This window comes from Empidonax traillii, unplaced genomic scaffold, assembly GCF_003031625.1.
Source record: "Empidonax traillii isolate 1590-97213 ecotype Southwest subspecies unplaced genomic scaffold, ASM303162v1 scaffold346:size580472, whole genome shotgun sequence".
Taxonomy (NCBI): domain Eukaryota; kingdom Metazoa; phylum Chordata; class Aves; order Passeriformes; family Tyrannidae; genus Empidonax; species Empidonax traillii.
Window position 1 is genome coordinate 56,497 of NW_020955539.1, and position 23,550 is coordinate 80,046.

The window sequence follows — 23,550 nt, forward strand, 5'->3', positions numbered from 1 at the left end:
GCAGCGCTACAGGCTGGGCACAGAGTGGCTGGAGAGCAGCCAGGCAGAAAGGGACCTGGGGGTGCTGATGGACAGGAGGCTGAACATGAGCCAGCAGTGTGCCCAGGTGGCCAAGAAGGCCAATGGCATCCTGGCCTGCATCAAGAACAGTGTGGCCAGCAGGAGCAGGGAAGTGATCCTTCCCCTGTACTCTGCGTTGGTGAGGCCACACCTTGAGTATTGTGTTCAGCTCTGGGCCCCTCAGTTCAGGAAGGATATTGAGGGGCTGGAGCAGGTCCAGAGAAGAGCAACGAGGCTGGTGAAGGGACTTGAGCACAAGTCCTGTGAGGAGAGGCTGAGGGAGCTGGAGTTGTTTAGTCCGGAGAAGAGGAGGCTCAGGGGTGACCTCATCACTCTCTACAACTACCTGAAAAGAGGTTATAGCCAGGTGGGGGTCGGTCTCTTCTCCTAGGCAATCAGCAGCAGGATAAGAGGTCACAGGCTTAAGCTCTGCCAGGGGAGGTTTAGGTTGGATATTAGAAAGAAGTTCTTTACAGAGAGAGTGATGATGCATTGGAATGGGCTGCTCAGAGAGGTGGTGGATTCACCCTCCCTGGAGGTTTTTAAGACGAGGCTGGATGTGGCACTGAGTGCCATGATCTAATAATCACAGTGAGGTTGGATCAAGGGTTGGACTTGATGATTTCTGAGGTCTCTTCCAATCCAATTAATTTTATGATTCTATGGTTTCAAACTGAAAGGTTCACTTGACTGCTTTTTGCAGACTGAGTGTTTTCTAAGCTTGATACAAACAAGTATGCAGTTTGCAGATGACACAAAGCTGAGTGGTACAGCTGACACACCTGATAAATGGGGATGCCATCCAGAGGGGACCTGAACAAACATGAGAAGTGGACCCACAAGAACCTCATGAGGTTCAACAAGTCAAAGTGCACCAGGGTCAGGACAATCCAAGATATGAGTGCAGACTGGGAGAAGTCACTGAGAGCAGCCAAGGAGGACTTGAGAATGCTGCTGGATGGGAGGCTGAATGTGTTGCTCTCGCAGCCCAGAAGGCCAACTGCATTATGGGCTGCATCAAAAAAGGAGTGGCCAGCAGGTCAAGGGAGGTGATTCTTTACATTTCCCTAGATCAAGCCTGTTTTGCCCACCATGGTAATTATTAGGCAACCTCCTTGTTTTTACTTGAACCCATGAGCTTTCTCATTCATGTTTCTCTTACTTTCTCCCCCTGTCCTGCAGTGGGCTGTGGGGGGAATGACTGAAAGGGCAGATGGGTGGGAGCTTGGCTATTAGCCAGAGCACACTTTTGAAGTATTTATCACAGCTAGGAGAAAACTGAGTGTGGAATTTTGAAGACTCATGGGATGCACAATCTGAAATTAGACTGCAGTGGTGATCAGACATACAAGCAGAGCTGAAATTGCTAGAATTGGCCATATTTGTTTATATTTATAATAGAAGAGGAGGAATGTGTGATAGTGTACTGGAGTGATAACCCATAAACATTAAAATAGAGATCTGAAAAATCTTATTTGAGAGCCAGGATTATGTTTGTGTGTGCATTTCGTGTACAGGTACAGTCAAAACTTCTAAGGGAGTAAAAGCTTCTAGTGACAGGAAAGCATAATTCTGAAGATGACTGTATTCATCACTTATTTGTTAGCTTAAGAGAAATATAAGCAGACCGGAATGCTTGGAAGTCTTTTTAAAATAAAAATTGTAGTTCAGTAATATTCAGGCCCTTAATATTAACAGTTTTGTTATGACTCAAATATAGAAAGAGAAGGTCAAATTCAATATCCATGGAGTGAGACACTAAAACTAATAGAGCTCAAATATATCTATGTGATATTAATCTAATATCTCTTTCTAGGTAAGCTAAAAAAGATAGGAACAAAGAAGTGGAGTCGGGGGGGTGGGGGGAAGAAAAAAAAAAAAAAGGAGTGAACAGAAAGACATTGGGTTAGATTGGTCCCCAGGATTTCTTTTCTTCAAAATTTATTTTACAACTCACTGTTTCCACAGATTTGATCTCTATATATTTATTTCTAGATCTCTTTCTGAACCTGTTTATCATATATTTACTTTTTTGATTCTTGTTTAAAGATTGTTATGTGACCATAATTTAGTATGCATTCAGGCAAAGTAATAAAAATAAATCCTTGGGGAAAGGAAAAATAGTTGTGGAAAAAAAAAAAGGTAGTGTCTTTTATTTCACTATAGAAAATTAATTTAATACCTAAATAAATATTACTTCAAAGGAACAAATCCAGAGTGTGCACCAATGTATGTCCCTATTTAATCATCGAAGAATGTGTTATATTTATTCAAGCAATTTTAAACATTCAAAACCCCTAAGTCCTTGTATAATTTAAGATGTCCCCAGAGGCAGTGTATACTATGCTTTATTACGGTTGTATTATAAACTACAATGATATTTGCCAAACCTGGGAATTCTTAATTTACTCAGTTATACAAGAACCACACCTGTGCATCTCAAGACTAATAATGTTGTGTAAACAGTAATCTATTTTGTGACAATAACAAAACAAACACTGACCTGGGAAAGATAGTTTGGGTTTGGGGTTTTTCTTCAACAAATGCATAAACATAAGTGGAAGTCAGCACATATATATGAAACCAGTCAGACTAAGCAGTAGTGACACTGTGATTTTGTAAATCATAGCAAGTGCTCATATGTATAAATGAAGTTTTTCACTACCCAGTTCCCAATATGAATTAAGCTATTTGCTTCAAGGAGAGACAGACTCGGAACAATATAATGTCCTACTGTTTTGCCAAATGGAAAAATGCAATAAGAAGAAGGAAAGGAGTCCAAATCTAAATTGAAATTGATAGTTAAATTTTTTTTTTTTTTTTTAGTATCCTACTCGTATACTGAAAGTATACAGGATATATCTCTAAAGCTGTCAACCGTGGAGTGGCTGAGTCTTAATGAGCAGTGTTTTATATACTCTAAGATAAAGAAATATGAAGAAATACTGTTCCACTTTCAAAGGATTAGAATAGAAATTTGTATTTAAGTATGCATTTTAAAATTTTCTATTAAGTATGCAGTCATATATTAATAATGTAACTGTTAATATTCAGTTGATAATTTTAAAAGTACTTAGTACTCCTCAATTCTTCTTATGGTACTTATCAGTAGCAAGATGCAATACTTCCAAAAATAGTAATCTTTCTTTTACTGAAAGTAAAGGGAGTCAGGAATAATGGGCATCCATCTGAGCGAAATTATGAAAAATTATATGCCTCTGCAAGTTTTACTTTACTTAAATTGTAATATGATTGGTCTGTGACTCACTACAGAATTGATATCACAGGACATTTTACTGATATTTTAGTACACATATAAAAAGGCTTTTTCCCCCCTTGCTGTTATCCTGCATCTTAAATTTAATATTTATCTTTCCATTTACCTCTTGGAATATATTTTATCTAACCTATTATTAGAGAAAATAATTCCAATGTATGAAAAATAGCAGATATATTTCCCATATGCAATACATACTACTTTTTAAATGTTAATTCATTCAGACTTTAAAGCTTTCATTTCTTATTTTATTTTATTGTTTTTCTGATATTTTCCTCCAGTTTTACTTTCAAGTTATTCCCTATACACATGAGCAATACACTTTTCTTACAAGATCTCAGCCCTTTGTTCTTATATGTATTCAAGACCTACTGAGATGATTTGTCCACAAGCACAGTTTAACAGTAACTTCAGAAGAGTGTAGTTCAACTTTTCCTTTTGATAAAAACCCATGGCACCTTCCTTTAGGCAGCCTTCATGGAAAGCACATAATATTTCTGGTTTGGGGTTCTTGAAGTTATGTGTAGGTTATCTTTTTCTTAAAACTTCTTATTTTGTTCATCTTGTTAAAATTAGTTTCCATATTACAGCTGCCAGTATTTTTTGGTCTCATTCAACAGTTGGCATTCTCTTCTTGACATATTTCCCCTTTGCCTCCTAAGAAAAAACACGATGCCAAATCACCATAATGGAGAATGCCACTGAAAGCTAATGTTTTCTAAAGAACATGATAGCTTATATTCTGCAGAGTTCTCCTCAACCGTTGATTACAGAAAGGTTTTTGATTGTCCAAAACACTAAGTGCGTTTTCTAGAAAGGATTCCTGACATCTTACCTCTTCTTTTTCTTCCAGTTTTTCATCCTTTATTCTCCTTTTTTCTATTCTTAAAAAAAATCTCTGGAGAACCTCATGAATTATTCCCTTCCACATTGTTTTCTCCCGTGGGAGGCTATGGACCTACATACAAGCTTCTCTCCATGCATGGTTAAATTGTTCTTAATAAAACGCAGTTATGACTTTAGGGTAATGGTCAGAAATATAAATGCCCTGTCTACCAAGAATTTGAGTGAGTGTGTGTGTGTGTATGTTTGTACTTCTGACAGAATTCCAAGTGAATAAGGGTCAGGGAAAGATTCCTCAATCTTTTTTATCTGCTCCCCAAATATAACAACTATTAAAAGCAAAAAACTAAAAAAAAAAAAAAATTATTAGGACATAAACTAGAGGACCAAAATTTAAAGAAAGTGAAGATTAATAATCAAAACAGAATAGTGTCCTAGTTCTGTCCAGGACAGGGGCGGTTTTTGCAGTATCCAGACAGGGACATGTCTAGGATTTGGAGTTTATTCTGTGCCACCTCATCTCATTTTCTGGGGATGAGGAAAGGGCTCTCTTCTAGGTCAGGTAGCCTGTCAGAGAGGGAGGTGGGTAAGCAATCGTGTGTGAATCACTTACCTCTTTTTTCTTGTGCAGTCTACCATTAATATTGTTGCTGTTACTGTTCACTCAGTTATTTCATTACTATTTCCAGTGAACTGTCCTTATCTCAACCTCTGACCTTTACCTTTTGTGCCTCCAATTCTCCTCTCCAGCCCACTCCAGGGGCAGGAGGAGCGTTTCAGTGGGAACCTTAATTTGGGGAATACCATTTCTAAACCATGACAGATAGATACTCAAAATTCTTGTTAAACCCATTTCTTTATTTGCAAGTGTCCTAAAAGAGGGAATGGCTGCTTGCAGGGATGGCTTAGTCAATGCACTGACTTTCTGATTTGCTGCAGCAAGCCCTGCATGCTCTTTCTCCATTCCTCAGGTGCTTTTCCTCCTCCCTGACATTTTCCCACTGGCTCTCTTACCCTGCAGAATCTTTGCTGCGGGTCTCTCACCCTTGTGTGAGGAAAAGGGTAGGAGTCTTATGACATGAAGGGAGCACCAGAACTTCAGAGGTGATGCTCCTACTTTTTGGAAGACAGTAACTCATAGTCCAACAACGAAGAAATCAAACTGTTCAGTCATAGTACCATAGTCAAAAAGCTACCAGTCTTGTTCAATACAAAATCTGGATCCTGACCAGTTTATTTTGAGCTTTTATTGGTAAATTGCAGTGTCAGATCTTCTATATGGTCCAGCAGTATTCTGTGTGTTACAAGCAGGATATATGAAGTTCACTTTAAAAGCCTACTTGCAGGTTTTCCGTGTATATTATGGCTATGACACCTCTGAAATGCATGTTACATCTTTCTCATATATTTTCTACTTTTTTTTTTTTTTTAATGAGGTAGTTTGATTTGTTTAACAGTGACTCATCAAAGTCAGCACATTTCTATTTTTACCTGTTTTGAATTTCCCTTTATCTTTTACACGGTTTTTCTTTTAAGTAGGAGGTATAATTACCTTTTCTATTGAATACTATTTTTGGTTTGGATTTTTTTTTTCTATTCCACCTTAAACGTAAAGTGGAAATAGTTATTGTCAAAAATGTCAATCAGCTTTATGAAACACCTAATATTTTTTTGTTTACTTATAGTTAAGCCAAAAGTCTTGACCACCAGTGCAATCATTGCATTCAGTCCCCTTCCATCCTTCTTTTTTCCTCTTCCTTTTTATTTGAATCTGATTTTGAGTCCTAATTAACTCTTTAGTGCTGGGATAAATCACATGTATGACTTGCAGGATATGGTATGTTTTATTTTGAATATTGAGGCTATTTTAATATTTATTTTAGTTATGGCATGATGAATGCTACTTTGGACTATACATTGTGTTTTCATGGCACTGTAAAGGCACATATAAATCAGGTACCAAAACTGATCTGTAGGCCTCTGGGTTAGTGAAGTCCTGCAAAAAAATTGGGATGAGATTTCATTCACAAAGTATCAATTCCCATTAAAATAATTTGGATATACCACTTCCATAAATCTAGCCTAAATGAAGTTATAATACTTCTGAACTTTATGATACAGCCTATTATGTACATTTTTTTATGGTGGGGACTATTTTAACTTTGAGCCAGCTGATGATTCTTTTTATGAAGAAATGTTAAGATCCTCACAGGCTTTCTCTTCTCTTTTGCTCAATCAGTGCACTTCATTGTATCTTCACTTCAAATGAAAGTATGTGCTTCAGAGGTGAACAGAACCATATTCTGTGGACCATCATCTCCTCTTATGCTTTCAGCAGTGTAACTGAGATCAGGATCTGGTCAATTTTCTATTACAGAGTGGGGCAAAGTAATTGTATCTGCAGAGCTGAGTCCCTTGTCTTGCACTACTCATAATATTAATTTCTAGAGCTGTTTTTACTGTTAATATCCAAAATAGCTGAATCTGTTGATATTTTCATATTTTTTTCTGCATTTTAGAATAAAAAATCTGGTGACAGTGAAAGGTGATGATATAACATGTAAATCCGTTCCCCCTTACCATAAAGAAATACATGAAAATAACTCCAGGCAAGCCGTATTAAACTAGCTTGAAGACAATGCTATACATTTCTGACACTTACAGATAGAAATTGTTAATAAAATGAGAAAGGAACACTGGAATTCTGAATTACTTGATTTTTCCAAACCAGTTTCTTAACACAACCCATTGAACACATTGTTAGAAGAGTAGCTGAAATGCTAAATCTGTACTCCTAGATGTTTAAGAGGAGCTTTTGTGGGAGCTGAAATATATAAATATCAAAGGTGTTCAAAACATTCTTATCCTTGTTCTTCATAAATATATCTTCTTGTAAAATGCAGTTGCTTTTAAAATACATTAGTGATACTTTAACTTCTGTTTTATTACTGTTGGCATTGCACAACATAGTTGTATCCCCCCCTGCCTGTTTTAACTTTTGTATTGTAAATAGTGTTTAGCAGATTCTGTAGAAACATGTAACTATCTTAAGGTACAGAGAAGTAATTTCATTTATGTTAATGTTTTCCTTTCAGCAAGTTTGTAGATTCATCATGATTTTTCTACCACATTACTCATTCAAATGCTGTTTCTTAATATCCTATCATAGTAATTCCTACTGCTTTTTTTCTATTTTTTTTTTCCCAAGGACACCAGAACTTTTATCACACCTATATTTTTTCACTTTTGCCTATCTTCCCCACATTTTAAAATTAGTGGAAAGCTGTTTAATGTTCTATGTTATAACCTAACTTGAAAATTTTTGTAAGCATCACTTTTTCATCCCCATAGCATCGTTCTACCTCAACTCTTTCTTTTCATTTCAAGTTCATAGTTTTCTCTGTTCTTTTCTGTGTATATATGTATATTTAGAGATGCAGGTTATGTCTATAATCAATATTTCTGTTACTAGAAAATTCAGTTTGGGCTAATTATTTCTAATTACTTCATGAAAAAAATTGCAGTTTGATTTTTATGTAAAGTTATAGACTTACTACTCCCACTTTTTCTGCTGTATACATTCCATCAGCCCAGAATAATTTCTAAATTACTTTATTAGTAGTTACATATTTATTTCTCCAACTTGTCCAGGTCATTTTGCAGTTCTTTTTCTATCCTACTAGACCTAATGCTTTTCACAGCTAAGAAATATCTGAAAGGGTTTTATAGTACACAAAAAGATTACTAAGCTTTTCAGATTATTATTTTAGAAAAGAAATCTCAAAAGAGCAACCTCTACTAGGCTACAGCTAGCAGTAAAGGTCATTCCTTCTTAAAAGCATGAGAAAGATGCTTTGTTAATAATGGCCTCCTGTGGTTCACAGCCCTGACTTTCAAATCATTTCTATAGTACATTAAATAGGAGGGCCATATCACCAGTAATAAAAGTGCTTTGATATCCAGGAGTCTGTTTCATTGAACAGAGAGGCATAGTTACATACCAAAAGAAAAAAAAAAAAAAAAAGAAACTCTTTCTTCCCCTCCTTTGCAAGAAGCCCAGGAAGAAAAATTAGGATGCATAGGACATAACTGCGTTTTGGGAATTTGGCTTAACTGGCATTTATATATTTAAAAAAAATAATAGTAATTAAAAAGAAAACTGCAGAAGTGTACCAAGGTATTTACTCAGTACTGACTCAGAAAGAAAATAGCTACCCACCTGAAAAATAATCGATACTGCTACTTGCAAAGGTGAACATGAAGCAAATTACTTATCTAGATCAAACCTAATTTGATTGTGAGCTCTGACAGGATAACTACAGAAGGGATATGTCTGCCATGATTTTCAAATGATGATATGTAAGCTTTCTCTTAATCAAACTGGTCAGTGATCTGCCTACCCACACACCTAATAGTATGTGGCATCCATTCTTTTTTAAATTTTATTAAGATCTACTTTAGCTCAGACTGATTTCTCTTTCACCACACCAAGTCATGTGCCATATGTTAATTTTATCACCTTCATGTATATTCTTCCATTTTCATGTTTATACCATTTTTACACAGTTATCTTCCTAGTTTAGAGCTTCTTTGTAAAAAATTTACCTTCAGAACTTTTTCTGTTTGGGTATAAAGAGTATTTGTATCCATACCAAAGAGTTTTCATTGTTCTGTTAAAAAGGAGAGATACAATGCACTAAAGGTTTTTCTAAATTTAGTATGAATCAGGGAACAGGTGCATCAGTGTTGTCCATCTGATTCTCCTTTTATGTATGCCTGCCTATTGTAGCACTTCAAACTATAACAGAAGTACGAAAGTTGAAACAGTGCTTCTAAATAATACCTAGCTTGGTTTGCTATAAAAAATTGTCCTACTCTAAGGAAAATTCAGGGGAATTTACAGAGGATCAAAGAATCTGCATTCTATAGTGTACTTTTCCAGATACAATGAGATAGAAGTGACTGGATTTGTTGACAGTTACCCAAAAGTACTTAGTAAATATGGTTTGGTTTTGCTGGTGATTAACATTTTTCCTCTAGGGCTTTCTAAGGGATATATATTAATGTTTTCAAATGATAAGTCTTAGCATGTAGATACTTAATTGAAATATTGAAGAAGAAAAAGAATAAATTTTTTTAATTGAAAATGAATTTCAGAGTAGCTTAATAATAGAAAATGTCCTTACCCACTCTGATCTGAAGTATGTTATCTTGTCTGATTTAAATCAGATTCATGTGTCTATTTACTCTTAAGAATTTTCATAAGAACAATTTTTATGCATTTAATTTCAAGTAGTTCTGTTAATTGAGAGGAGGCTATGTCTTCCTTTGTGTCATTTGGGCTCCTTCGAGGCAAATGTCTCTCTTTACAGACCTGTTTATGTCAATGAAAAATAAAACAGAATTACCATACTATGGCACAGTAAAATATCAATGCCATATCACTTTTTTTCTGTGAGGTATTTTTAATTTTTTGCAGCAATTTGGCAAATATTAGAAACTCTGTAAAGTTCTTGTTATTGTTATCTATAGTTAATGAAAGATGAGTGAAATCCCATTTTCTCTTTAAGTTTTTGACATTATATACATCAGTTCTAACATCAGACAAGGAATTAGTTCATGAAAAATGGCTTTGAAGTTTAACCTGTGAAAGTTAAAAAATTACTATTTTAAATTAGAGCAAAGGGGAGGCAGATCAAAAAGCCACCTCTTCTCTCACCCCTCTGTATTAATAAAGATCTTATTTCTGACATGAATTCTACGATCATAGAGTTGGCAACACTTAATGATAGAGTTGTAATTGAAGTAAAAGGTAATTGAAACCAAGGGTTAGCTAGAGGGATCAGCAACAGAAAAAGAAGCTCTGTACATTTCTGTCTTGCATAGTAAGACTGTACTGTATATAAGAAAAAAATATGTGATGGTATTTCAATAATACAGTTACATATGGTGACAGTAGCATAGAAGCTTTCCAATGAATAGTGCTATCCCATTATTTAAAATAAAAACATAGAATAACGTGAAAAGAGAAGAGTTAGTCTGTATAGTTTCCTGGTTCATGAAGGACTTGTAGCTCTAAAGAAATTTTGGGTCTATTACAAAAAACAGTACTTAGGGAAGCAAAAATTAATTACAGTAGACAAATATAAACAATAATGGTGTTCTGACTAGTAAAGTTATTTTGGTGTATCTTGTAGAAAGTTGAAGTGTGCTAACAAAGTGTTAGCTGTTGTTGCAACACAAGAAAATCGCTTACTGTGATTGGCAGAGCAGTTGGATGTATCACAGAAGAGGGAACCTCTTAGTTCAAAGAGCACAGGAATATGGTTATGACTCAGTGTGGTACTCTCATTTGCATATAAATCTTTTATATAAGTGTTTTGTTTAACTGGAGTTTATGGTCTTATTTTTAACTTGGCAACTGAAAGTACTTGTGTTTGATTTTATTTTTTTTTTTTTGCTTTTACTGTTCTAATGCATAAGAAACACATGTACCTCAATTAGGCATTTTGCTCTTAAATAATACCCAGTTTATACTACAAGTAGCAGGATATGGTAAAAATTATATGTATAACAAATGTGAGCGTTTATTAAGAACAAAGTTTTAAACATCAGCAAGATTTATTTACTGCATTAGTAACAGCCAGAAAATATTTATGACCACTATTCACAATCCCTTTAGGAAATGGGGAACTTCCAGCCTTAATTCTGTGACTTGAACACAGACTAGATCAAAAAGAAATATCTTATTGGTCATAATGTATAGAAAATAATGGGATTATTTTACTTGAGCATTATGCTATTATCTTTGTGTATGAACAGCTGTCAAAATATATGATACCTGTAGGCTTATCATAACATCTTGGCTTCATATTAGTAAAAGAACAGAAGTCATACTTGGTACAGCTCTAGAAAATCTGTTTGTCAGTGCCACTATATGCGGAATTTTTTTTTTTTTTTTTTACAGACAATTTTCTGAACAATGTAATTTTCCTTGTTTTATACCAGGATGTTTTTGCAGTGGCTTACCATTTATCTAACCAGAAACTGTAACCAGGGAATACAAAGGCTATCACTAAGAAGTATCATCACAATTCATTTCTGTAGGGAGGGTAAATAAAACAAAACAAAGAACCCCCCAAACCAATCAGCACCCAAACAAAACCCAGAAAAACTTAGCAAAACCAAAAGATTCTTTCATAACTAGTTTCTGTGTTTACAGTGAAAGGTGGCTGTGAATGACCCTGAGGTGTCTTTTCTATCACTGATATCAAGGAATCGATCTTGCCTAGTAAAGCTGTCTTGTGATAAAAGATTAGACTGATGGACATGGAGTGTTATATTAGTGGTTTGAGCAAAGGCAGTGTGTATCTGCCACTTAGATAACTAAGATTAGTATTAAATGTAAATTATCTCACCTTTCACTTTGTTATTAGTGTAAATTCAGCATTTGCTTGTGGTACTCTTGCTCGTACTGAGTGCTTAGTTCAGGTTGACTGGGATTTTCTGTTTGTTTGAAAGGCTCTAAGAAAAACAGAAGTATTGAATGTGTCAATCTGACTAGACCTTTGTTAAGTGAAGCCCTTGTGCTGGTATTTAAACTGCCAATATTTTGATTTTATTAGCAAAGAGAAGATGGCAATAAATGGATGTCAATCACTTCGTTGTGTGTATTCAGGCGTATACTTATAAGAAGTCTTTCATATAGGAATTCCATTCAAAATCTTTCTAAGTATGTATGTTCCCATTTCTTACATAACATACTCGATAAACTGATACAAGTGGCCCTTGTATTAATAATTCAAGTAATGTGTGACTGGCCCTCTTTTGTCTCTACTGTTGTCTGTAAATCATACATTAATGCTACATTTAAAATGAGAGATCAACTTAAACGAAACTGTTCAAATTACAATATGATTTTGTCCCACTTTGTACATTAAGAATGAGCTAAAGCAAATCATTCTCATTTTTATATCAGGTTTGAAGGTACTAGGTCTCTCTCTTTTTTTTTTTTTTTTCCCTTATCTCCTCTTTAGTTACCATATAGTAGGAGATTCCCAACTAGTCTCTATGTTTTTTGGTTTAGGTAGTTCTGTCTGCAAGATATTAAAAGTTTTACATGTTTGAAAAGGTATTTTGTAGCCCATTCAGTTTATTACATGTACAAAGGTGATTTTGTGATAAAACAAAATTTATCCCACAAGGGATTGTATAAAGCTTGAAGATACTCTACCTGCCTGTCTGTCTCACTCCTGGATAGTTCAGAAATATATGGGATGGACTGGATGAAAACTGGAGGAAAATTTTTGTACTACAAAAGTCTAAGGGTTGGGGTTTTTTTGTGGTTTATCTTTTTGTTGTTGTTTGTTTGTTTTTTGTAGATTCTCTTGACTTTGTGAGGAAACATCTGGAGAAATTTGTTTCTATGAAATAAAATAGGTTCTTTTAGTGTGAGCGCAGTACAGAAAAGAAAGATATGAATTATTGTCAAAATAAGAAAAGGGGTTTGTGCTCATGAAACTAAAACTGAAATCCAGTATTTTATGCAACAGGAAGATCAAAAACTTCAATAAACTTTATAAATTTAAAGCTAAAGTGCTTGCAGTCTGAGTATTTGAAAACAGATTAAATCTTACAATGTAATTATGAAGAGCAGATATTTTTAGAATAAGGAAAATCAGTAAAATTCAGTGATTTCTCTGCACTAATCCTAAAAATAAAATGTCTCTAAAGAAAGAAAGTAGAAACAAAGATGCTCTTCCTTAGCTCATTCCACAAATCTGATCCTAAATTGAGACCTTAAAGCATAAATTGAACCAGTACTGCTTCTCTGGGGCCTCCTGGCACTTTGACACGCTTTGGAATGTGATCTAAGTAAATTGCACAGTCAAAGCTAGTTTCTCTTTGAAGAAGCAGCTTGGAGTGTAATAATAAATGCATCTAGAATTAAAGCTGATTTAAAAAAAAAAAAAAACAGTTTAAGGAAATTATAATAAACTGTGGTAACTGGATAATTATAAATTCATGTCACTGATTATGAGGTGAGCTTGAAAAATATATGAGACATTAAAGTCAGATATTTTATCCAATTAAATCTGATTATATAACAATTTGTTTTGTTAGAAAGGAGTAAAAGTTGAATGGTATGTGAGTGATTCTGACGATCTCTGTCTAACATGAAGCAATAAATAAGACAGCTGTATCAGAGCATACTGAAATCTTCATTTAACATAAGCTGCATCTACTCAGTTGGAGATTTTGAATGTCTAAATAAATTAGCAGTCATTATTGCAGATTCATAGCAAGATAGCGTAGTTGCAGAGTTTTGGGGGAAGTAAAAGGTTAGTGATGTTTTATGACTAGCCTCAAGAGCTCTAGTGCTTTGGTAAAACTGTCACTTGTGTCTAGTGACTCCCATAAACAAGAAAAAAATCCTAATTCTCTTTACACATCTACATATAAAATGAAGTCATTATTCTTGCTGATGATCTAGTAGTAAAGGGTTTTATGGCACTTTTCTGTGTCATCCCTCTTCAGATTCTTAGGAAGCTTGTAACATTATTAGATTTCAAAATAGCAAAACCATGTTTTAATCAACTGACATCTTTTTTGAAAAGCACAAACGAGTGTCATGTTTTCTGTAGGAAAATAAATGTTACTATTTATTAGCTGTTACTATTTCCTCAGGAAGTAAAACTGCAGTCCTTACTGTATACCAGAGAATAAAGGGAAAATCATACATCTCTAACGAATTATTTAAACAGGTGCAGTGTTATTCTATTCATTTATAGTCAGAGAAATAATCTGAGATTTGCTGCATACAGACAAATCCTGCTCAGTTCAGCTAATGATCTGGGCTCATGTATTATTTCAGGAAGAGGGAATAGAAGATGATCTCTGCATTGACCATTTGTATAGAATCTTGGGAAGGTATGCACAAAGACTTTCTCAGCACTGGAGATTTAGTTAGATGTTTTGAATTGCTCACCAGATGATCACCTTTTTACCCAGTAGCAGTAGAATCATGCTAATAAAGCTGTTTTGCTTTAGTAAAGCCAGTAAAGCTATTGTGATGAAAAACAGCCCTTTGTAAAATTCACTCATGATTTTTGTATTTTTCTTTACAGTCTCCCCAGTGTCAAGAAACAGAGGGACCAATTAAATGCCTTCAATGTCTAATTGCAGCTAGGAAATTTGTTTCCGTGGTCAACAGAGAGAGTTAGGTGGTAACTAAAGCAGGGAGCAATGATGGATCCACTGAACTTTCCAGTGGAAGGATTTTGCTACCTTTAGCTTTCTCAACTGACTGCAAAAGAAGCTTAAAAATATTAATTTCCCTTGATTAAAGCTAGCCTCCATTAATAACCATGAACTGTTGTCCTTTATCCTTCAGAACAGAACTTCCTTTAAGATCCTGTTGCCTTCCACTCTAGATACTATAGTAGTGCTTATTTTAGACTGTGTATTTTCTTTTTTTTTAGACTTTGACATGATTTACAATTTTCTATAAGGCTGTTTCTTTGACTAGTGGATTTACATTAGATTCATGATTCATTCTTATTGATACTTTAAAATATGAAACTGAGAGAAGGTATGCAAAATTTGTGCTTGTGAAATTTAGGGTTTGTTTTCTCAAGATAGAAGCAAAACTAAAAAAACTTCTTGGATTTGTGCCAAATGCAATTATTTTCAGACTTCTTTGTGGAATTCAATTTCTTTCTGACAGGCAGTAAAAAACTACAGAGTTGCATTGCTTTTCCAATGTGAACAGAGAAACGGATTACTTTGAAAATAGGAGTTGTAACATTGACATTAGCATGAAAAACCTGACCTGAGTTTATCTGGCAAACCAAGCATACATAAATAATTATTTTTAGAAGTGTTTCCAGTTAACCCTCAGAAGGTTATCTACTCTCTGTGTCCTTGTAATAAAGGAAGTTAAAGATACTGAAAAAAAATGTAAAATATTAACAAGAATGTGACATTATTATTGCTGGTACTTCCATGAGTTGACTGAAATCAAATGCAGAAAGCTTGTAGGGAGGTGTAGGAAATAAAGGGAATTATGGTATACTGGCTTTGTTTTATAAGTAAAAAACTGTTGTTTCTAAAATATCTGGTTGTCTGCAATTATTGATGCAGCTTTCCCTTAGCAAACCAATGCAAAATTTTAATCATGAGCTTCAAATTTTCTACCTGCTCAGTTCAGAAGCAGATGATGGGTTTTTTTGCCTTTTCTCATAAGAAAATCAAGATTTCCCTTTAAAAAGGATGTAAACTCCCACACCCAAAGTGTATTGTCATTATCATTGAAACTATTATTAACCATCAGTAAAAAGGAGTCCAAACAATATATTTTTTACTTTGTTGCAGATTTGTCAAAGACTGCAAATAGAAACACAGGTCATATGAAATGTAAGAGCTATGAATTCAAAAATATGGGGTGTTTGCTAATTTCATTTATTAAGGACCCACTAAGCTATTTTTTTGTTTGTTTGACATAGCCTCTAATATTTTCCTATTGTTTTTCTTTTTCTTTTTTTTTTTTTATTTCATTCCTCACAATGTGGAGTTTTGGAGTTAAAAGTAATATTTTGAAGTTCTTTAGAATTTGAAAAACTAAAGGATGTAAGATTGTACTTTTCTTCTGACCTACACGAAACAGGTTCCATAAAATCAGCACTGTGAAAGTGTATGAGTGTAAACTTTGGTGCATGAAAATCACATTTTTACCGTGTACCGATGTGGAGGTACTGGATGTTCAGGATGAACCCTTCGGATCACTCAGTGATCCGTGGAAAACCCAGGCACCAAACCCTAGTTTGAGTTTTGTAGCATTAATGAATTTCCTATTGCATACCTATATTCTATTTGGGGCTCTAAGCACTAGATCTACAGTTATTTTGAGAGGGAGTTAGACTTTTTTTCTAGAAAAAACATGTTTTCTGATTTGAAAAAAAAAAAAAAGGAAAAAAAAATCTTCTGCAGTTTTGGGTAGAATGGCTTCAGACCACCTAAATGTAATCTACATTCTTGATCCATTTTCCTGAACTACTTAAATCTCTGAAGTGAAGTCTCAGTTATACATTCCAAGTGAGATTTGGGCAGTGATCAGTGTGGATGGACTTAGTGATAAGGAAAATAAAGACATAATATTGTTTACTTGGGGGAGATGTTTTTTAGGGGAAAGTTGTGATCTTTATATGAGAGAATACTCAAGATTTTAAGTACAGAAAGTTTTTAAAAAAGAGTAAAAAAACCCAAAAACTTATTTAAGAGAACAATATATAGGCAAAAAATGCTAGGAAAAAACTACCCACAAACCAAACCAAAACCAGTCCCAGGTTCTATGATTGTTACCAAATCCAAGCAGTTTGCTTCATTATGCATTCTGTGGGGAAAAGCTGGGAACAGTCTTTGTAGAGCTGTTGATGAAGAAGTGGAGGCAAATCATCATAAACTTTCTTACATGCAAAGAGTTAGCATATGAAAGCAAGTTATAAAACCAAAGGAAATAATTGTTGATTTAAAAACAAAAATCACCTTTAGGTTTCTGTTGTATAAACACTAAGACAGCAAAGGAAAGATTGGCTATCAAATTAAAGCTCTATTCCTATATTATTTTACTCATTATTCATGACATATATCACGATTCTTAAAATGTCAAGTTCTTCAACAGAACAGAGTTACATTGGAATAATTGTTAAAGTAATTGTTCAATTCCATTTTTTTATGTATGACAAAAATAATTAGAGTTTCTCAATGGAATTCTAGAGGTATCTTGCCATTTTTATTTGAACAGTAGGAGACTGAACAGAAATAGAGCTTATAGCAGTTTTTTACCATCATCAAATGTTCTGTATTTATTGCTGCTGATGTTTGAAGGCTCTGTCTGTTTCAACCATGTTCGTGTGTCACTACAGATGCAGGTGTTTTCAGGGACTTAGCTTGTGAGTTAGTCAATAAAACACTGAACATTTGTCAACATGAAGTGTCAAATAGCTTTGTTTATACTTCACCATCCCTTTTCAAATGCTGCTTAGAACATCAAGTTCTCTTTGTATTGAGTAGTAATTAACAAAACAAACATTGAACTGCTATAACAATAAACTAGGGATATTTATTTTGCAGTTGTAAAGGAAACCCAAATAAAACAACCAGACAAAACCCATACTAACAAAAAAAGAGCCATCCATAAAATTCAGTCTCTCTGAGTTATGAAATGATGTTGTCATGTGTGAATATTACTGAAATACTGATGTCTCAGTAAAATAACCACAGGGATGTTTTATCCATTGTTTCTGAGAAAAAGAAGAAAAAACCATAACACAAATATTCATTTACTTGAAAAATAACTATGGTACCTAAAGATATCATATACCACAGTGAGTCAGTTAAAGGGCTGGAGCAGGTAAATATGCATCTAATAATGTATCATAAGGAATGTTAAAGTAGTCTCCAGACTGCATTTTAGCAACTCAGTTTTTATACATTCCATCCTATGTATTATTTTGTTATCAAATGCTTTTGGCAGAGTTTAGGCAGAAAATTTTAGACAGCAATAATAATAGCCATTTTCTAGATAAAATGTGAGGGCCTGGCTCTTTTGAACAGCTGCTCTTCCATCTTCCACTAATAATGTTCTTGAAGAATAACACTTAGAAAACATGTGTTTATCTTAAAAGGGAGAAAAGTAAATCAAACTTCTGCTTGATACACTTTAGAAAGAGATAAAGATCAAAATACCTGACTAGGAAGTCTATTGAAGTTAGCCAGGAGGATTATTTTGAAGGGAAATCCAGTTGTATCAGTTCATATTATCAAAGCTAAAAATTAAGTCTTTAAGAGGGTTCTTTTTCAATGTTTGCAGTGGTAACATGGAATGGTATATTGAAGAGTTAGTAGAAATATTGTCTATGCAACCAAAGTGCTAATACAGAAAGCTAGAGTTATCTTAAGGAAGGCAAGTTCTTCATAGTATTACCAGGTGGGTTAATTTTTAGATATGTTATTTTCTTCTCTGAATGAACAACTAGCATAATCATCTGAAACACAGGTTTGTGTAATGCAAAATTCAGTTTTTCATCTTTGGATGAAGAAATGCAGTGAGACATATGTTTTCTGAATAATATTTTGAGTGCTTTTAAAGAAAGAAGTCTGCAAAAATAAAGGAAAGTTCATAGAGATTTCAGTTTTCATGTTTAAATTTCAGTCTGCAAGAAGACTCAAGATGTTATAGTAAAAGTAATCTTAAATGAAATATGTGTATAGAAACATTGAGATATTGAGATTTTGTTCTCTGGGTAAGAAAATAAATTGGAAAGTAAGGTCTTAAAAAAAAAAAGAAATTACCAATAAATTGGGAAAGTCATAGGTGAGCTCGTGGAAGAATGGAAGAATAGTCATAATGGACCATAGGTTAATCTAACCCAGTGTTTTCTAATTGGTAACATCCAAAGGTTAGAATGTAAGAATAACAGGGCACGTAGAAATAATTTTCTATCAAAGTTCTTTTACTGTGCAATGTACAGATTTCCTGAGTGTATTGTAGCTGAGGTTTTTATTTTTACAGGATTTTGATAGAGTCTTCTGTGGACTTGAGGAATTTATAGAGAAAGTTAAAAAGCTTGTGAAGAAACAAGGAGGAATTGGTTGGGAATATAAAAGTCTCTTGGCCATGACATGGTAGAGTTAAGGAGCCTTAGAAGAGGCAGGAGGGCACAAATCTGGAGTACAGCCATGGACTTCAGGGCAGCAGACTTCAACCTGTTTAAGGATATTCTTGGAAGAATTCCATAGAAGATCATATTGAAAAGAGGAGGGGTCCAAGAGAGATGGTTGGTTTTCAAGGAGCTCTTGAGAGAACTCAAGTAAAAGGAAGAAGGTGTAAGGACAGACAGGTGACTCAGGGAGAACATAGGGATACTATTTGAATGTGCAGATCAGGAAACGCAAAGCCATCTCAGAATTGAATCCGGCAAGGGACATAAGGGGTCTACAGAGTTTCAGGGCTATATCAGCAGCAAAAGGAAGACTATGGGGAATATGGACCTGTTACTTAGCCGGTCGTGGGACCTGGTGCCCAAAGTTTAAGAGGCTTATGCACTGAAAGCCTCCTTTGCCATGGTCTTGACCAGAAATACTGGCTTTCAGGAATCCCAGGTCCCTGAAATCAGTTTACAACAGTAGTACTTCTGTAATGTATCGCTGAATCTAATGAGAACTGAAGAAAAATGAGGATTCTTTTTTTGTGTGTGTCATTTCAAAGGATGACAACAGTTCCATAGGATGTCATTTAACTTGTTAACTTTTGCAGAGATTTATTTTTTTCTTGCTGATCAGATCCAATCCTAAATAGCTTTTCTTCTGCAAATAACTATCACAGCTAAGTAAACATATTGCTTCTGCAGAGTTTATCTAGTTGATAAAATAAAGACTGTATTTTCTTTTACAGACATAATATATGTGGCAAGATTAAGCAACACCATTCACAAGTATAATATTTGAATTTCAGATTACTGTCAGATATTCTCATTTAGTATTTGTAATGTTTGATATTTGCATCACGGCTTTGTTGCCAAGATGATGAGCATAATTACTGCATAGACGCAGGCTTAATTGTGATAACCTTGTTTTTAATCTTTCCTGGTAGGATTTTGGAGATGATGGATCCTTGTACATTACTAAGGTTACCACAACTCATATGGGAAATTACACCTGCTATGCTGATGGCTATGATAAGCTCTATCAAACTCATATTCTCCAAGTGACTGGTAAGGAAATATGTTCTCATTACCAAGTCATGAGAGACTTGGGGTTTGGGTTTCTTTAAGCAGATTTGTTGCTGCTGTTTTACTTTTTTTGTATTGTGTTACAGCTTATAGAAAAAGGATATATAATTTTGTCTTCACTTATTACCTTTAAATAACCTCTCAAAACAATAAAATATAAAAATTTTCATTTATTAATTCCATATCAATAATAGTTATTAAAAGGTGTAATGATAGACCAGAGGGCTTGCTTTACACCTGTGATGTTATGAAGAATAATACATGGTTTTATAGATACATATAGATATACACAGATAGAGTAGGTTTTGGTTTTAATTTATTAATTCTGGAGAACGCACTGGGAAAAATAAGTGTGTACGTCTCTTGTGTAAAGAATGCTTGTTTAATATAAAATTAAAAATATGCACTTCCCTAAAGGTTTCATAATTGACATAGGCTTTTAAATTCACATTTATCATTTTGAAATCTAACCATGATTTTACTAGATGAACTTCAGGCACCTGGATTTGAAATCTTGATCTTTACATTTTTCTACATCTGCTCAAGTTCTAGGGAACATTTTGTTAAACTCTGTACTTGGGCAAAACTTAACTGCATTGTTACTGGTGCCCTGAAGACAGGCCTTTACGTTCTCTAAAGCTGCAGTATCCTCTCCCAACTGTTTTTCCTATACCCAGTTCCTTTTATGAATTATTTTAAGCAGTTCTTATTGTCCACTGATGAAAGGTCTGCTGTACCTTATAACCACTGAAGTTTAATGTCTTTCTTTTTCTTTGAGTGACCCTGCACTTTCATGTCCTTTCAATTCATATTTGGCTTTGACTCTTAATTCTCCCTTTCTGCAGTAAACTACCAGTGTTTGCCATTTCATGTTGTTACTTAATCTTATCCAGAATCATGTTTGATCTCAATTTTCTCCTCCAAATTTACTTTGCATCAACAGGCTCTGTTTCTTTACTGAAGTTCACAAACCCCAGTTTCCTGGCTATTCTTTGTTTTGTTAGTTGTTGCTCAGTTGTGTAAAGCCTAGCTATAACTGACTTTTCTTGACATCTCATCCAAGAATGCTGAAATATCTTGTTATTCTTATCTGTCATTGATATGCATATGAAATACAGCTTCCAAGATTAATTTGACTTTTAATATGATTCATTCTTCTTTTAATAGCTTTTTTCTTTCCCTCTTCTGTTGCTAATATCCTTCCCCTTTAAATTACTTTGACTTTTAGTGCTTGTTTACAGTTTTATAAACATGTTGTCTCTGCTGTTATGTTTCACCAGAAGCTGGCTTATAATATTTATCTATCCATATATTTTATTTTTTTTTCCAATTTCTTCCCCTCCTGGCCCCCAAGACTTTGGACTTTTCCTCCTTCAAATTTTTCTTCTGGGATTATTTTTTGTCATTTAAAAAGCCAGGTAGCAAATACTGACTAGACTGAAGTGCAATTTATTCATATTTTGATTTCTGCAGACATAGCAGAGTTATTGGTGAGTTGAACATATTAGAAGGTCCTTGACCAACATTCCTCCTCTGTTTTATGGGTGTTGGTTCACCCTGAATTATTAACAAAATTATGTTCTTGTCAACACATTCCTTATCCATCTAAACATGTAAATAATCCTGCAGAGGTGCATTGCAGCAGTTAAAATACTAGGATTCCTCATTTTTGGCTCAGTTCAGTACACAGTGAGGCAAAACTCCACTGAAGATGAAGGTTTTCTACAAGACTAGAAAATTAAGAAACATAATTTGAGAGAGGACAACTGTAGATTTTTCTGGTGATGGAATTGTCAGTTAAGATATGGTTTTTTTAATCTGGAAACCACTGTAAACCTCAGATTACAGCTGTTCCAAAATTTGGCACTGGAATGGTACCTTGCAGCACGATTTTGGTTGTTGATATTTTGGTGAACAAGGAATGGGAAAAGGAGGCCCTCTGAGCAACAGGATCATTTGGATTTTGTTGTGGAAAAACAGAGTTAAATCCATTGAGATTAAAGGTCGAATGAACAGCTCTTCCACAGTTTAGATCTGTTCTTCTAAGCAGTAATCTTCTTAAGCACAGGCATGATGGTCAGTACTTGTAGCTGTGATAATGACTAATTAATATAATGATACTCGTATTAACTGGAGAGTCAGTCAAAAGGTTAATGGGATAATGAGGTTTCATTGATCACAAAGATGTAATGTGAAGGTTCAGTGAAAACAATGTAATTAGATTTTGAGTCCTTTTTTTATTTCCATTTATATACAACTATATATTTTTAGAAAAAAATTTTAGACTGACTAATATGCAAATATATATAAAAATCTGATTTATTTTCAAGATTAAAACCTTTAAGATTTTTTTTTTAGTTTTGAATTATCTGGTACAGTAGTAAAGAATAAGAGAATTAGCTTTCTTTGGAGTTGTAAAAATACAGTTAATGAGCATTGTAAAAAATTGTTTTACTGTAAAAAAACCCAGTCTACTCCTACAAATAATAGGGTAAATATTGCAAGCGATATTATAAAAATATTATAAAAAGTTGATATTTAACTTCTTTTCATATAAACTATAAAAAAATTCCCAAAATACAAAGTCATAGTGGGGCAGGAGTACACGTTTCACAACCTAATCCTAATTATTAGCATTTACAAAATACTTAAAACTTTCAATGTGTACAATTTTGAGATTATATGGCTCTGAGACTGTATGACTATATGAATCTGAGTCTATAAGATTGATTTTTATTTTTCTTTTAATACATCATTCATATTTAAATTGATTCCATCAGATATTTTTCCTCTACTGTTGTTGACATCACATGACGTGGATTCTATTAACTAGGAAGTCTGTTCTCAGAGAGGGATCGTTGTATGGAATGGTCTTAGTATCAGAGAAGACAAAGAGGAGCTCTGTAATTCAATCTCCCATAAAATATTTATATCAACTCCATAACTTGTTTGTTAAAACCTGTCTTTACCCTAATTTGTACTTCAGAAGAATTTGTATCATCTCCCCTATGCTTCTTTATTAGTCTCTGTGTTTTGTCCACAGCAACCATTCAAACTTTTATGGGCAAATGCTGGTAAATACTGGAAAAACTCTTCCAAACAAATTAATAAACGGTGCTTAGAGGAAAAAAAAATCTGTAACAAACTCAGATATTCTTGTAATGAGTGGTGGTGTATTTGGTAGGGGGGTACCTGTCTCTAAAGTGCCTTTTGATAGTATTAATGTATTCAATTCACCACTTTATAGACAAATATTCAACTCTTTAATACAACAGAAGTGTATGCATCAGTTAAGTGTAAAAACTGAAGTTTATCAACAAAACAGGATTTTTTTCCTTATGTTTATGTTATTGCATGTGTTAATTAACTTGTTAAAAAGGATTATTAAAAATTATAACTCTTTCTTGTTATTACCATTCTTAGGATTACATTAATATGATATCTTTATCTGACACCAAAAAAGAAAAAAAAAAAAAAAAAAAAAAAAAAAAAAAAAAAAAAAAAAAAAAAAAAAAAAAAAAAAAAAAAAAAAAAAAAAAAAAAAAAAAAAAAAAAAAAAAAAAAAAAAAAAAAAAAAAA

At 33.9% G+C, this 23,550-nt stretch overlaps 1 protein-coding gene across 1 annotated transcript in view; it reads left to right on the forward strand.

Annotated features, from left to right (window-relative positions):
• LOC114061644 (follistatin-related protein 5) overlaps positions 1 to 23,550 on the forward strand; it is a gene marked incomplete at its 5' end in the record, with an annotated part of 129,224 nt that overhangs the window by 42,913 nt on the left and 62,761 nt on the right. The window contains one exon of the mRNA XM_027892318.1: positions 19,833 to 19,953. Within this exon, the coding sequence (XP_027748119.1) occupies positions 19,833 to 19,953 (121 nt within the window). The remainder of the gene's footprint in view (positions 1 to 19,832; positions 19,954 to 23,550) is intronic.